The 15,553-nt window shown below is 46.9% G+C and overlaps 2 protein-coding genes across 2 annotated transcripts; one reads left to right on the forward strand and one right to left on the reverse strand.

Moving 5' to 3' along the window:
• Positions 1-2,844: 2,844 nt before the first annotated feature.
• On the reverse strand, positions 2,845-6,382 carry chst7 (carbohydrate (N-acetylglucosamine 6-O) sulfotransferase 7). The gene is made up of 2 exons (XM_067230122.1): positions 5,069-6,382; positions 2,845-3,915 (listed from the first exon to the last, which is right to left on the reverse strand). Exon 1 carries the CDS (start codon positions 6,351-6,353, stop codon positions 5,097-5,099), a length of 1,257 nt encoding a protein of 418 aa, XP_067086223.1. The 5' UTR covers positions 6,354-6,382; the 3' UTR covers positions 2,845-3,915; positions 5,069-5,096.
• A 674-nt stretch (positions 6,383-7,056) lies between these two features.
• tubgcp5 (tubulin gamma complex component 5) lies at positions 7,057-15,504 on the forward strand. The gene is made up of 23 exons (XM_067229848.1): positions 7,057-7,402; positions 7,548-7,601; positions 7,740-7,848; positions 7,939-8,035; positions 8,118-8,197; positions 8,521-8,656; positions 8,851-8,968; positions 9,108-9,197; positions 9,504-9,597; positions 9,886-10,132; positions 10,243-10,445; positions 10,655-10,770; positions 11,046-11,326; positions 11,555-11,753; positions 12,108-12,296; positions 12,425-12,607; positions 12,722-12,806; positions 12,921-13,041; positions 13,154-13,305; positions 13,438-13,563; positions 14,512-14,600; positions 14,750-14,850; positions 15,006-15,504. The coding sequence occupies exons 1-23, from the start codon at positions 7,269-7,271 to the stop codon at positions 15,050-15,052; spliced, it is 3,051 nt and encodes a 1,016-aa protein (XP_067085949.1). The 5' UTR covers positions 7,057-7,268; the 3' UTR covers positions 15,053-15,504.
• The last annotated feature ends 49 nt before the right edge of the window (positions 15,505-15,553 follow it).

A 15,553-nucleotide genomic window follows, 5' to 3' on the forward strand; every position in this document is an offset into this window, starting at 1 on the left:
GAGGATGAGGGGGAGGGAGGGGAGGTGGGGGGGGGGGGGGGGTTCAGGCTTCCGACTCGTTGTCCCTGGAAGACTGACTCTGACCTCCAGGCCCCAGGAGCGAGAGGGAGAGAAGATAGGAGCATTCTCATCGTCATTGCTGATCTAGAGCTGAGGGGAGGAGAGGAGAGGGAGATTCGGTCCCTCCGAGAGAGAGAGAGAGAGAGAGAGAGAGAGGAGAAGGAGAGGGGAAGAAGAAGACTCCCTCGCTGGGATACTGTGACTATATGTAAATGTTTCTGTACTCCCTTGCTTTTGAGGGAGGGGGGAAACCCTTTTTTTGGAGGGCCCAGCCTACCCTCCTGGGAAAACTCAATCAATGTGATTGGTGTTGAAATAGGAGTTGCACAACATCAGTTACTGTGCCGCCATGTAGGGCGAGCTGTGTGTGTGTGTCTCAGTGTGTCAATCCAGACGGATGGAATAACCAGAGGGACCAAGCCAGCTCATAGTCTCATTCAGCAGCCTCTCATTCCTCATCATCATCATCATCATCCCCCGCCCTCATCCATCAAACCTCTGGGTGGGGAATCTCCACTAGATATATTCTGATATTGTTGTGATCGCAACCCAACCGCGGCTTGATGAGAGTCGTGTTGTGAGCAGGCTGCAGTGAGGTCAATCTGCCATTGGAGGGGGGTGAGAGGCAAGGCAATTATCTTTTTACCATATGTGTGTGCACATGCGCGTGCGTGCGCGAAACATTAGTTCCAAACACAATCGCCATGGTTTTTTCTTTTCTCATCACGTCTTCGGAAATGACTAGGATCGATGACATTGGTGTGATTGCGCTGTAAGTATGTATGTTATGTTGGCTGATAACCCAATTTCCATGACTGAAAATATACAGCAGAATCTCTCCATCAACTCATCCTGTGAGATAACATAACCGAAGATGAGAATCCCTGTCGTGGTTCAGGCTTCGCTGTTTTCGACAGCGTACGGCCCTGTGGAACTGGGGCCTGACTTGACATGGAGAGCGCAACAATCCAGGAAGTCTCCCTGCGGCTTCACAACCACCAAGTCCAGTCCCTCGCTTTACAACCGCCAACCCTGCCCCTGTTCATCATCATTTATATATATTTATATATATCTTTCTAATTCTTCAAACCTGTGCACAGCATGTACTGTGCCTGTACACCATATATTTCACAAGACAACCTGAGGTCAAAGGTTAAAAGCGATGACTTCCTGTATCTTGTTCAAAGGTTAGAATGACTTGCAAACGTTTCCACAAACTGCCAATTACCACTCTGCAACACCTTCCACACAATAAAAAAAGAAAAAAAGTGATTTATAATGTCAGATCAATCACCCAAAGGAAATGTAATTGACCCCAGCCCTGTTGATGTGATTCTACAGGTTGCACTGTGTGACGAATAGAAAGCTTTACTGTTTTATAGAGTATCTTTGGAGGCTCCTGTTCTTTTTGTTCCTCACTAACCAGCTGGGCTCGGCTTGGGGCCGTGCTCTTTAGCGAATTGAGCTGCGGTTTGAACGTGCTGGTGGCAGGGTGAGGGAGGGAGGGGGATGGAGTGGGAGTGTCATTGCCCCGAGCAGGAACACGTGTGTGTGTGCCCCATCTGCTTCATGTGTATCTCATAATATGAACTTTGAAAATGAACAAATCCTCTTTTGTATGTGGGTGCACTCTGCAACACATTGTTCTACTGTATGAGTTGTGTGTGTTTGACTCCGAGTTTAACAGAAGTGTTTACATCATGACAGGGAGGTCCACATTCGACAGGTTCTGACCAGGGAGGTAGTAGAACTTTCGAATGTGAGCCTCACACTATTGTTTTGGAATAGGAATATGGAAATGTATCTACAGCAGTAACACAATCCTGCCCCAAGGGTTGCACAGACTACAGACCGTTCACATTTTAGTCATTTTAGCAGACGCTTTTATCCAGAGCGACTTGCAGTAACTTACTCCCACACCACTCCAGTGGAATGGTGTGGGAGTAAATGTTAGATGTGCCATCGCAGCCCCGATCTGAAAGCATGCCTGTGTCTGGAGCCCACATTTATTAATCACGCCAGAGTCATCTCAAAGAGCCATTGTTATTAGCCATCATTATTAGCCATCATGTGCCCCAGGATGCTAACTGGACATGGCACCCTCTCATAAGTCAGTCAGTGTTATAAATGGCTTTTGCGTACGACTTTGAATGCCCGCCCAATCCCTTGAATGCCAGACTTGCAGTATCTCTGGGTTGTGAGGAAAAAAAACACAAAAAAACAGACAAATTGAAACTGTGAAAATACCCACGTGTCAAACATATATCGCTTCGGGGAGTCTTTTCCTCTCAAAATGCTTGTTTTAGCAACTGAAGATGTAGTAAAACATTAAAAAATAAACTTCTCGTGAACAAGGCTATGAGGGGGGGGGGGGGGGGGGGGTGAGTAGAAGGGTGTGTGTGTGTGGGGGGGGGGGTTACCAAGATCTAAGATCGCACTTTATGGATGGGTCTTCAGCTGTGACCTCAGACGAAGTTGTGGTGTGGCACCCTGCTCCAAGCTGAGGACACCGTGTGAATATTGTGTCCTCAAACCGTGCTTCAGAATGTCTGTGGGTTTGTTGTTCTCCCACTGTCCAAACATGCTGTCCTTCCCACAGTAATATGAGATGTAGCTAACTGTAAATATCATCAGTGCGCCTGTTGTCTTCAGTAGCAACAACTGGCTGCAAAGTTTTACCTGCAATGTTTTGCATGACCATGTCAGTTGAAACTGTAATAATAAACTCAAAATGACAAATGTGTTAATCATGAAGTGTCTTCTCAACACACTTAAAGACTGACTCCCTGTGTTTAGACTTCACAAAACAAAAAACAGCATTGTCTATATAAAGTATATTTATTGAAATAGTTTTTTCAGAATTTTTCTGAACTTATCCTTCATTAACAACTTAGGGGTGTTTGTTTTTTTTCTCCTAGAACGTGAATTGACTCCAAACAACATGAAAATACTGACATGTCTCAAGCTCATACAACGACGCCTATAACTGAACTAGCACACTAAATTCACCAACCAATCTTAAACTTACCCCCCCCTCCCCCTCGTTCATTTTATTCGTTACACATCGGTTGAAGGCGGTGTGTGACCATCACTGAATTGCGGCAGTCCACTCGTGGCCTGAAGTCTTGGCAAAATAAAGAAGGCAGTTCCTCCTGACATTTCCATGGGATATTAGGGAATTTCACACTCAAGTGAGTGTGTCGTCAGTAACAGTGGAAGTCTGCAGCTGAGTGAATTCCAGAGGGGGGTAGGGTGTGGAATTATAGCTTTCCAGGCCTCGTCTCCTCCCCTCCCTCCAGTACAGTTGATCAAAACTCCTGAATTAGCATGGTTAGCTACTTTCTTTACCTCCCCCTACAAGGCGAGCAAACTAAAGTTAAGTACCGACGCTCAAAACGACCCAGTCCACACGCCTTGAGGAACATCGCTTGTTATCTGGACAGGGGGGGTTGGTTGGGAGGAGGAGTCAGAAGCGAGGCTAAGTGTGGCGGGGCTGTGTCGTCAGCAGAGACAGCCTCCTCCTAGACGAGGCTAGTATGAGGCTGACTAGGGCCCAGTCCTGCAAGGGGATTGAGGAGGGATTAGTGCAGCTGATGATGGGACGGAAGCAGGGGCAGGACTATGGCGTGGTGGCCCTAACCAACATGTCTTCCTGTCTTTGTGGATTCTAGAAGCCAGACTTCATTTGGCTCCTTTTCCCCCCCAGAAATGTTTCCAAACCACAGCTCTGCAGGGTTTGCTCTGCAGGGAAGAAGACCACAAGTCCCCTTCATTCCGAGTCTTTTTTGGACTTGTTTCAAGACTCCAGCCATCTTAAGTTTCTCCCATTCCTTTCAACCCCTGAACAGCAGGCACCTGGAAGAGAGCATGCAAAATATTCAGTGACGATTCAGGCCTTTAGTTTAATCTGGACCCAATGGAACACTATGACATGTACCGACACGGAAAGAGCTGCAATAACAATCCAGTCTCCCCCGAGGACAATTTTGGTGCTCCAGCCTTGGCACCCCATTATCACCTGAGCCGTTCATCCTATGGTAACCAGTTCATAAACCCTCTCCAGCAGAAAGACACCAGTGTCCCTCTCTTTGCGCCTGGTGCCGGCTTGCTGACGGCCTGGCCTGGCTCCCTGGCAGTGAAGGCTCTGTTTGTCAGGGTCAGTGGTGACAGGCTAGACCCAGGGAGCTCAGTGCCTTCACGGACGCTTATATACAATGTTCCCCCTGTTTGGTTCCGTGGCCTGGGGCTTGTGACTCACTGCCAGGGCCAGTTACACATGAGAGGAGACGATCACTGCCAGGGCGCAAACAACGAGCTCTCTATTAGCCACAGATCAGACTCTCATTATGAGTAAAACATTTGTTTTGTTTAGAGACTGGTTTTAGACTAGAGGTGTCGCTAATGAACATAAGAGATAATTATCCCAGATCAGTTAATAGTTTGAAGGAAATCTGTAGTCACTCTTTCCTGTCAGAATCTCTCTCCAGACCATAACTGTACCTGGTCCTAGGTTGGTGGGGATGGTTCTAAAAGTTATTAAGCAGTACCACTGTGTTCCATAGACACGGGAAATATTTGTTTATGTTATCCAACTTCCGTGAAGTAGCTGGATACAAATCAGGGGCGTTTTCCTCTGATCTATAACCACAAAGATCTATCGGGAGATATGATGTGTGCATGTGAGAGAAGAAACCACAGAATCCATGTGAAAGTGGACTTCTGACCCCTCACTGGGATATCTAGATAGTGAGTAAATCACACAGGTAGGCTGTTCATAAAACAAAGCAACAATTGCTAATAGTGAGGGGATGACAATAGTTTTGCATCTACTTTGAGTAAAAGTAGATGCAAAACTGAGTTTTCAGCATGTTAGTGGGATTTCTGGACACTGTGTTCTAATATACCTTCTTCCTCGCGCCACTTTTGATTATAAACATAGTTGTACATTTGAAGACGTATAAAGGCAGGTGAAGAGAAAACACAAACGGCCACACAGTTAACTCCATACCTTGATCCTTATCTTCTTCATGTTATTGTTATGTTTTATCCACATTGTTTTTCGGATAACCCAACTGACGCATCACTTCACTACAGTAGGCCTCAACTTGGTTGATTTGCTCGACGTTTAATCGTTCTCTCCAGGCGAAAATCGCCTCTTTTGCATCCCTTGAAGATATAAGAAACGGTTTATCCGAAGAGTAACCCTGTCCGTGGGTCATGTTCAAAACAAATTTCTCAATTGCAGGAAATGTTGATAGATTTGAGAAACGGTACATGCGCTGCATTTCTTCCATAGGATGCAGAACCAAGTCCTCGTAGCGGATTCGGACATAATTTCGTTTCACCCAGGCGGGTGCATTCATTACCAACATCATATCATTGAGCCAGTTATCGCAAATCAACTCCATAGCGCTCGCTACATAACTCTCTGCACGGTTCACTCTGTTGTTAGGCACGAGAAGACGTTTGTATTTGTCCGTCTGCTTCTTGCTTCTCAGCACCTGTATGCTTTCCTTAACCAAAGCCTGTTTTGATTTGAGACGAGAGTTGTGCACAGCTCGTGGGTCTCTGAAAAGCTGAATGATCTGAAGATTTAGTGTTGGGTCTTTCATCAATGGGATGAGTACACCGAGGTCTAAAATGCGCACACCTTTTATGACCATAACAGGGTACTTCTTGCATTCCCTTTCTAGTTCTTTAATGTCTCGTTTTTGGCACTTTCCGCAAAGATCCTCGTGCACCAGTCCGATTTCATGTCTCTTGTGTGCGTTACACAAAGGTTCAGAACATATAACCTTATTCATTTTCCATCCAAATATGAATGATGTGGTAATGTTTTGGGTTCCCGCGTACAACTTTAGGACGGAGAAATCGCAACGGAAAAGAGAGTTCATCATATCCCTCACGGCTCCTTGAAGACTGCCTGCGTCCCCTGGGTAAAGAGCTTGCCAAATATGCCACATAGGTTCATACAAGTAAAACACATCAGGGTGTTGGTTGAACAGTTCCCCCAAGAAAGAAGACCCCGTCCTCCATGTAGCATGCAGGTAAATGTGTATTCTTGACTGGTTTCTAATGACAACATCTTCTACCGTATCGGTGGTGTTGCTTAACTTATCCCCGTTAGTCCATAACGCCATCGTATTCTCCAAATCAGGACACCTGGGCTGTTGTTGTCCATGTTTAACGTGTGGCGATTTACTCCCGTAATCTAACACGTATGGGATTAAGAGAAGTAATCCTGAATATCCTAATATTAAAATCAAGTATTTCTTCTGTAGTCTCCTCTTCATTTCCCCGCTTCTGTCTGCTTGTGTCTTCACAAGGGATTAGGCGGCGCTCTCTGAGCGCTGTGGTCAATTGTAGAAAAGTTTTGAAGATAAAAACCCGGTAGCCACGCCTCCTGACTGAAAACACGTCAAAATAAAAGTGTCATGACATGCATGAGATTTCTAATGTAAGGCAATATTTAGGGATACTTAACAATTAAGATCATGCAATAGACATGCAGTATTTGACTTTAAAAGGGAGTCAGATGGCTGAGTGGTGAGGGAGTCGGGCTAGTTCGATTCCCGGCCGTGTCAATTGACGTTGTGTCCTTGGACAAGGCACTTCACCCTAGTTGCTTCGGGGGGAATGTCCCTGTACTTACTGTAAATCGCTCTGGATAAGAGCGTCTGCTAAATGACTAAATGTAAATTATATCGTCAGAAGTTGCAACTGATCGATTTAGGTTACTACGGGATCGGTTGTAGCCCTACATGATTTGTTTTAGCTCTTAATACATTGGGTTTAAAAGCGTGAAGGCGTGGTTTTGAAACTGCGTGCTTAAATTGGAGTTATCTTCAATTAATCTATCAGACCATGCGGCTTTATCAGGCAGCTGCATACGGGCCAACCCAAAATTAAAACGTGTGTACCCAAAGATTGCCAGTGTATCATTGCGTGTGTCCAGTCAAAGAGGGGCGGGAACGTGTATTTGCGTCAGGACCAGTCAGTAACGATAGAGACAGTTTATAAACACAGCATTTTGAGTCTTGTCAAGGAATTCTATGAACCCGAATTCAACTTTCCCTTGCAAAGCAGCTAGCCAGCCTACTTTAGCTGTACTAATAAATCTAATAAGCACAATAAAAACGTAACGTATCATCATAGCATGATAGCTAGCTGCTTAGCTAGCCATCCAGCCAACGTTAGCTGCTGCAGCAATGGATCATTGGACCCAATTTGAGAAAGATACAGAGAAGGAAACAAGGAATTTGATTACTTGCATCAGTGGGATTCAAGATGAAGAGGACCAGAACTTTCAAATGGCCTTGAAATTTGCTTGGTCAAATTTCAGGTAACGTTTTCTGCGTGTAAAGTGAGATTAGGCTAGCTATTCAACTAGCTAGCTATAGCTAGCTCTGTTTGAAATACTTCTATGTGAAAAATTATCTACAAGCTAACTGTTTTACTGTCTATTGAATGTGTGTCCGTATTGTCAGGTTTCACCGCTACCTAGATGTTGACAGTCACAAAGTTCAACGTAGCATCAGTGGGTAAGTTCAACTCGGCTTCAGACAATTTTATTTGTCATTTAGTCAAGATCCACCTGCATTAGCGTAGATTGAACAATACCTGTCCTGCGTAGAGTTATATTTACTGTATTCCCGTGACATCCCATTTCTGTTTCAAAGGATCTATGAGAAGCTTATGGTTCACTCCGACACAAGCAAAGCAGAGAGCTGGAGAAGCCTCACTGAGGATTTCCTGAATTCACCCCTACCCAACACAGATGAAACTAATGTACGCTCAAGACTTACCTACCCATCCCATATCAGAATCCCCTTGTATAATACTTGTTTAATCGTCTGTCATATTATCTGTATTCTGTAGACTGACGCACATCACAGTGTGCTATCTCTGCTGCTGCTTCTGTCGAACTCCCCGTTAAAATCAAACTACAGTGAAAGGCCCAGGGTGAAGGAGGCAGGTGAGAGCACTGTATCCTTCCAAACTGTCCATCTACTGTCCAGTTGGAGAGCCCCGCCCCAAACCTTTTTGTGTTTTCACAGAAAAACAAGATGATTTCGATTGGGCAAAATATTTGATGGAAGGGGTGGATATTGACAGAGGACCATTCCCAGACACCCCTGTGAGTATATCGTGTATAGTACTGTCATTCCACAAAGTTTGTGCCATGGGTCACGGCAATACTGAAACAATCAACTATCGCAGTTGTCGTAGTAGGGCAAATGCGACGCATGAACCGGTGTATCTGGATTGACGGCCGTTTTCTAATCAAATCAAATGTATTTGCATGGCCCATTTCGCAAGCAATGTCACACAGGGATTCACATACGCCTGTAGAACTGCACCTAAACCAGCCTAAGCCCTCAAGGAAGACATGTTTAGCATGAAGGCTGACTGAATGGAAATTTCTGGGCTGAAAACCTCTCCTGGCCTTCCCTGAAACAGGAGTGGTCCGAAGAGGAGAGCGAGGAAGAGGCCAGTCAACAGCCCCTCAGCAGAGACGATTCTGGAATCCAGGTGGATAGAACCCCGCAGGAAGACCAGGAGAATTCCACCAAGACCGTTCCAGTGTCTTGGACAGGTGCAGGCGACGGGCACAACGGCCGTTAAGCTTGAATTGTCTTTAAACGTCCATGTTTTGGTTGCCCTTTTCCACAGAAGAACTGAAACTGCACGTTCCTATGATATTGAATTTTCTTTCGTCTTTTAAGAAGCGAACTGAATTTCATTTGAATTTGTTCTAGTGAGTTCCTCATTGTGCTGTTGGGTTTGCAGTGGGCGAGCCCGACGCCAGAGCCTGGTTGGAGCAGCACGTTGTGACTCCATACTGGGCGGGACACGCCCATCGCTTCCCCCACAGCCTGCATCTCCACTCCAACCTGCTCAACGTTTGGTAAGACGACAACAGCTGACAGGTCATGCCACGCGCTTCAGGTTACATGTAGAGTCATCGCCGTAACTTGTTTTGGAAATGGACAAGAGATTCGAGCGCTCGTTGTGCTAATGTTTTTCTTTTTTTCTTGTCATTGCAGGGACCAGCACTTGTATAACACTGAGCCTTTGTATCTGCCTGAAGAGAAAGCCTTTGTCACGGAGACCCAAGTGATTCGGGAGACGTTGTGGTAAGATGTAGCAATGTGCCCTGATAGTGGAGCTCTGAGAGGATATCTGCTCTCTGCATAGACCTTCTCCTTCCTTATCATAAACTGGTCTTCAGACAAGCAGTTTTTTCTTGAGAGGCCGAGGTTAAATGTCTTCCTTGTTTGAGTCTTCTTAGTTTATTTAACATACGCCTGGGGTTGTGAGGGAAATGTACATCTCGCTAATGGGCTCTGGAAATTCACAAGCGCTCTCATTTCCGGTGTTCTTTTGCCTGTAATTGTGAAAAAAAAACAAAAAAAACAATGTTGCCTTGGCTTTGTTTTCAGGCTTCTCTCTGGGGTAAAGAAACACTTCATATTCCAGCATCAAGACGGGATAGTGACTGTGAGGAACGATGTAGTGGTCACTCACCTGACCAGTGTAAGTTGACACCTAGAACCAGAGGGGTACCTTTCATTACACACCTCCCCTCCCACGTTTTATTAAGAAAACTATATTTAACGGCCGTATCTTCAGGTATTTAAAAAAAATCTGTCACACCCACATATGAAAACAAAGCTATGCCCTTGCCTGGAGCACAACATCTGCTCTGTTCATTCAGTGTCCATGAATTTCCTTTGGAATTCAAAAACAAAATTGAATTCAGTTGGCTCAATCTCTAAAGCCAGTCACAGATGCATAATAGCCCCCCTCTGGCCTGTGTTGCAGAACTGCCTGCGCTCGGTGCTGGAGCATGTAGCTGTGTACGGCCAGGCTGTGTTCAGGCTGCAGAGGTTCATCGATGAGGTGACGGGCCACACCTGCGAGCCCGGGCCTCCAGGCTCCTCCCACTCCTCCAGGAAAGGGTCGGACCCGCCTTTCCGGACCTACCAGGCCTTCGTCTGGGCCCTCTACAAGTACTTTGCCAGCTTCAAGGAGGAACTCACTACCATTGAGAAAGACCTCATTGGCAAAGGCAGGTGTCATGCTACTGCTGATTATTCTAGAGGGGTTTGTCTGAGCTGTTGTGGGAAGCAGCTCTGATTGGTCGAGCTTGTGGGTAAGAGACTCTACCTGCTTCCCCAGACGAGACGGTGACCCTGTCAGCAGTGTTGGAGAGACTCAGCCCTCATCTGGCCCAGATCAAAGTGCTGCACAGAGTCTTCTGTACGGGCGTGGCGGAGGTCCCCCCGGCGACCCCAAACGTGGTGCGGGCGTCCCACCTGCTCAACACCTTGTACAAGGCCATCCTGGAGTACGACAGTGTGGGAGAGGCCTCGGAACAGGCGGTCAGTTTCATCCATCTTTCTGTGCCTTTCTTCCCTCCTTCCTTCCTTCCTTCCTTCCTTCCTTCCTTCCTTCCTTCCTTCCTTCCTTCCCTACTTACTTCCCTCCTTCTTTCCTTCCTTCCCTACTTCCTTCCTTCCTTCCTCACTGTGACTACACTGTGTGAGGTGTGTGCTGATGTGGTGCTCTCTGATTGGTCCTGCTGTTCCAGGTGGCCCTGCTGTTCTCCTTATGGACGGAGACAGTGAGACCCTACCTGGAGATAGTGGACGAGTGGATCGTCCACGGCCACCTGTTTGACCCTGCCAAAGAGTTCATCATCCAAAGGTAAAGGGCTTGTCGAAAAACCCCTCACTCGAGCGACGTCCAACCCAACATAGACTCACCTCGGCGGGATTACGCAGCTCGCAAAATAGAAACCAAGACAGAGATCACCCTTTCATTTGTTACCACGCAGCAGACAAATTGAAAAAGCATTTTTTGGGGGGGAAATGGAAAACTGAAAATGCCCCTAATTCTGCTAACCCTGTGTCACCACCTGACCCCCCCCCCCACCCCCTCCTCACCCCCTCTCCCCCTTCCTCCCTCGCATCTCCACTCAGGAACAAGGATGTGCCCGTCAACCACCGGGACTTCTGGTACGCCACCTACACCTTGTACAGCGTGTCGGAGGCGGTCGAGAGCGAGGAGCGTCTGAGCGACGCGGCCAGCGGGAGCTCGGGGGGGGCGGCGGGGGAGCAGGGGGGCGCCGGCAGCCGACAGCTGACCATGGTGTCCTTCCTCAAACCCGTCCTCAAGCAGATCATCATGGCCGGCAAGTCCATGCAGCTGCTGAAGAACCTGGACTGCAAGGAGGCGGAGCGTCCGGAAGGCTTCTCCAGAGGTCGGTTGGTGTTAATGTGTGGCAGAGAAGGGCGTGTTTGATTCGGCTGTTCTGTTTTAACTGACAGAACTGGTGAGTCATAACAGAGACGCACGTTAGGGCAGTGTGAAACAGACTCTTCTCTGCTCTACGGGAGGTGTGAAAGAGAGAGAGAGACTCTGGCTTTAGAGTGTACATGTCTAGCGAACCTGTCACGGCTGTGTTCTTAGCTGCTCTCTTGCATTTCAGACGCGGAGAGGAAGAGCTTGTACGCTCTGTTCCTGGAGTCCGTGCAGTCCCGCCTCCGACGCCGGGAGAACACGCCCACGGATACGGTCACCGAGCAACAGGCCACAAAGAGGAGCCTCATCAAGATGCAGTCCATCGTGGCCCAGCACATGCAGATGGACGATGTTCATGACCCCCTGCTGGCCATCAACTTTGCCAGGTTAGCAGCAGCGCAGCAGCCGTCACACTGGGGGGGGAAACTGTCATCTGGATGAAAGCCTTTTACAAAAGCACCTCTCCACGCTCTCAATGAGAGAGAAACACAATCACGCCTGATGACCCCACTGCGTCCTAGTGGATTTGACCGTATTTGCAGCCGCAGAAGAGGTGTCGTTTCAGGAGGCATGAAGTGTGTTTTGTATTTGTTTGCGTGTTCAGATTTACTGTTTTCGAAAAGTATTCCAAAAAAGTATATTCCATTTATAATGAAACCTGCGCTCCTGTCCAGATATTCAAACCCTGTTCTGTTTGTCATGTGACCCCTCTCTTCTCCCCCCCCCCCCCACCCCACAAGGCTGTACCTGGAGCAGAGCGACTTCCACGAGAGGTTCTGCGGAGGCGAGGTCATAGTGGACCGCTCCTCGGAGTCCATGACCTGCCAAACGTTCGAGCTGACCCTGCGCTCCTGCCTCTACCCCCACATCGACAAGAGGTACATCGAGTGCTGCGGGAACCTCATGAGAACCCTGAAGAAAGACTACAGGTGAGCGTCTCGTCCTGCCCGCCGTCCAATCACATCTCTCCTCTACTCCCCTGGAGAATGTCCACTGCACCTTTCAGGACTAGACGGTCTGAAGACTTTTCACTGAAGGCTAGTATTCCTCCCCCCAGACTGCTGGAGTACCTGCAGGCCATGAGGGACTACTTTCTCCTGGAGGCTGGAGACACCATGTACGACTTCTACACCGCCATCTTTGACAAGGTGCAGGAGAAGGAGAACTGGCAGCAGCCGTCGTTCCTCAACGTGCAGCTGCAGGAGGCGGTGGGACAGCGCCGGCCAGAGGACAGCAGCAGGTACTGCACTTCAGAACGCAGCGCCTCCTGGCTGTGTTTCTCTGAAGGGTTTCTGGGTTCTCCATACAGTTTGTTTTGCACCGCAGGGTGTACATTTCACTCTTGTTTTTACAGATTATCGATTTTTCTGGAAACTATTGATCCTGCCAGGAAAAAGCAGCCTGTGCATAATCTGGACGCCCTGACTCTTAGTTATAAGGCAAGTAAGCGGCAATTGCATTCCTGTCTAGTTTACATTTTTGTTAGACATGGACAGGAATAAAGTGTTTTTTTCTTACACAGAACAGTCAAATATCCTTTCTGTGTTCCTCAGGTCCCCTGGCCTGTGGACATAGTGATCAGCTCAGAATGCCAGAAGATCTACAACCAAGTGTTTCTGCTCCTGCTTCAAATCAAGTGGGCTAAGTACAGCCTGGACACGCTTCGGTTTAGTGGTATGCAGAATCTCTTGTATGCACAAACCCCTCTTTCACCCCCAGGCGTTTTTTGTATATAGGACTGTTGCAGAATGTATTTTTGTGTTCCCCCCCCCTCCCCCTCCCCTAGATTTGACAGTAGCCACTAAGAGAGCGGAAGGAAGCGTGCCACAGGAAGTGAAGGCCAAGGAGCCAATCAACCAACAGATCCACAGGATGTTCCTTTTGAGGGTCAAACTGATGCATTTTGTCAACAGTCTACACAACTACATCATGACCAGGGTGAGTTGACATATATTGTTTATTGGTAAATGACTTGAGATGAATGGACAAATGTCATACATGTACAAATAAATCTACAGCACAATAAAATGTGCTAAAAGTGAACACACGATATATGGATTTTCTTGCTAGATTCTGCACAGCACCGGGCTGGAGTTTCAACACCAGGTACAGGAAGCCAAAGATCTGGACCAACTGATTAAGATCCACTACAGATACCTCTCCACCATTCATGACCGCTGTCTGCTGAGGGAGAAGGTAGGCAGTCTGCACGGGGTCTGCTAGTGGCTAGTCTAAACTGTGGATCGTCTAAACTGTGGCTAGTCTAAACTGTGGCTAGTCTAAACTGTGGATCGTCTAAACTGTGGCTAGTCTAAACTGTGGCTAGTCTAAACTGTGGCTAGTCTAAACTGTGGATCGTCTAAACTGTGGCTAGTCTAAACTGTGGCTAGTCTAAACTGTGGCTAGTCTAAACTGTGGCTAGTCTAAACTGTGGCTAGTCTAAACTGTGGCTAGTCTAAACTGTGGATCGTCTAAACTGTGGCTAGTCTAAACTGTGGCTAGTCTAAACTGTGGCTAGTCTAAACTGTGGCTAGTCTAAACTGTGGCTAGTCTAAACTGTGGATCGTCTAAACTGTGGATCGTCTAAACTGTGGATCGTCTAAACTGTGGCTAGTCTAAACTGTGGCTAGTCTAAACTGTGGCTAGTCTAAACTGTGGCTAGTCTAAACTGTGGCTAGTCTAAACTGTGGCTAGTCTAAACTGTGGCTAGTCTAAACTGTGGCTAGTCTAAACTGTGGCTAGTCTAAACTGTGGCTAGTCTAAACTGTGACTAGTCTAAACTGTGGCTAATCTAAACTGTGGCTAGTCTAAACTGTGGCTAGTCTAAACTGTGGCTAGTCTAAACTGTGACTAGTCTAAACTGTGGATCGTCTAAACTGTGGCTAGTCTAAACTGTGGCTAGTCTAAACTGTGGATCGTCTAAAGTGTGGCTCGTCTAAAATGTGGCTCGTCTAAACTGCCTTTCATGTCTTACAAAATTAAAACTAGACATGAACATATTCCAGCGCTGTCAAAACAAGCCGACTGTAAAATCCGTTTTACATTTCTAAATACATAAGTACTATGTAAGCAGTCAAATGGAGGCAATGCAAATGGCCGCTGTTTCCTTCCTGCTTCTGAAAGCATGTGGTCGTGTCTTCTCAGGTCAGCTTTGTGAAGGAGGCCATCATGAAGGTTCTCAATCTGGTTCTCATCTTCTCCGACCGCTGGCACGCCGGGTTCGGCGCTTGGGAGTGAGTCTCTCTTTAACATCTCTGCATTAAAGATAAACAGTGGGAAATCTCCTTATCATCCAAATGAATTGTGTGTGTCTGTGTGTTTGTTGGTCCATGTTGACGTCCATCAAAGTAACCTTTGCTGTTGTGCTCATCTCTAATTCCAGGATTGAGTCCATCGATAAGATGGAGTCTGATTTCAAGAACTGCCACATGTTCCTTGTGACAATACTGAACAAGGCGGTGTGTCGTGGCTCTTTTCCCCATTGTGAGTCGAGCAGCAGCTGAAATTAGTCCACTTAGGAGCTTTCATGAATGCGTATTCTTTGGAATCTGAAACATAAGAGGTTCCCATTTGTTTTGTAATCGATGTCAATGGATCAATTTAAAGATGACACAGCTGACCCTCTTTCCCCCTCACAGTGGAGTCCCTGGCCCTGTCGCTAATGGCTGGCTTTGAGCAGTGCTGAGGAAAGAATATCATCCAGCTGCCCTACCCCTGCACAAACCACACCCCAGGTCTCAGCTGTGTACTCTGGGCCACGGAGGTTGTGACTGTCCCTGTTGTTCCAAGATAACTCATGTCATAGCACACGAGGCGGGCGATGATGTCACAGTCGATGATGTCACAGTCTGTACTGAGGAGAAAACGTACTGTACTGCAAGAGAAGGGACTGGAATCAGGGAGATTCAGACTGAAAGTTTACTGTACAGTGCCTGAAATCATGATTAATCCAGGTGGACACATAGAAGATGATACAAGGTTTTAGAACTTTTAAGTGTCAAATGATTTCCAGGTGTGACAAGTTTGTAGATATATTTTTTAAGTTGGTCCTAAAGCTGTTATGTCGGATGTGATCCATATGTGAAAATGTTTGCACAATAAATCATACACATTACCCATGTTTTGTGTACTGCTTGTATATAATCTTACCGTTTATTAACAATACAGAACTATTTTTTTTCCAGTT

The sequence above is a fragment of the Osmerus mordax genome, chromosome 26 (genome assembly GCF_038355195.1).
Source record: "Osmerus mordax isolate fOsmMor3 chromosome 26, fOsmMor3.pri, whole genome shotgun sequence".
NCBI classification, from domain to species: Eukaryota; Metazoa; Chordata; class Actinopteri; order Osmeriformes; family Osmeridae; genus Osmerus; species Osmerus mordax.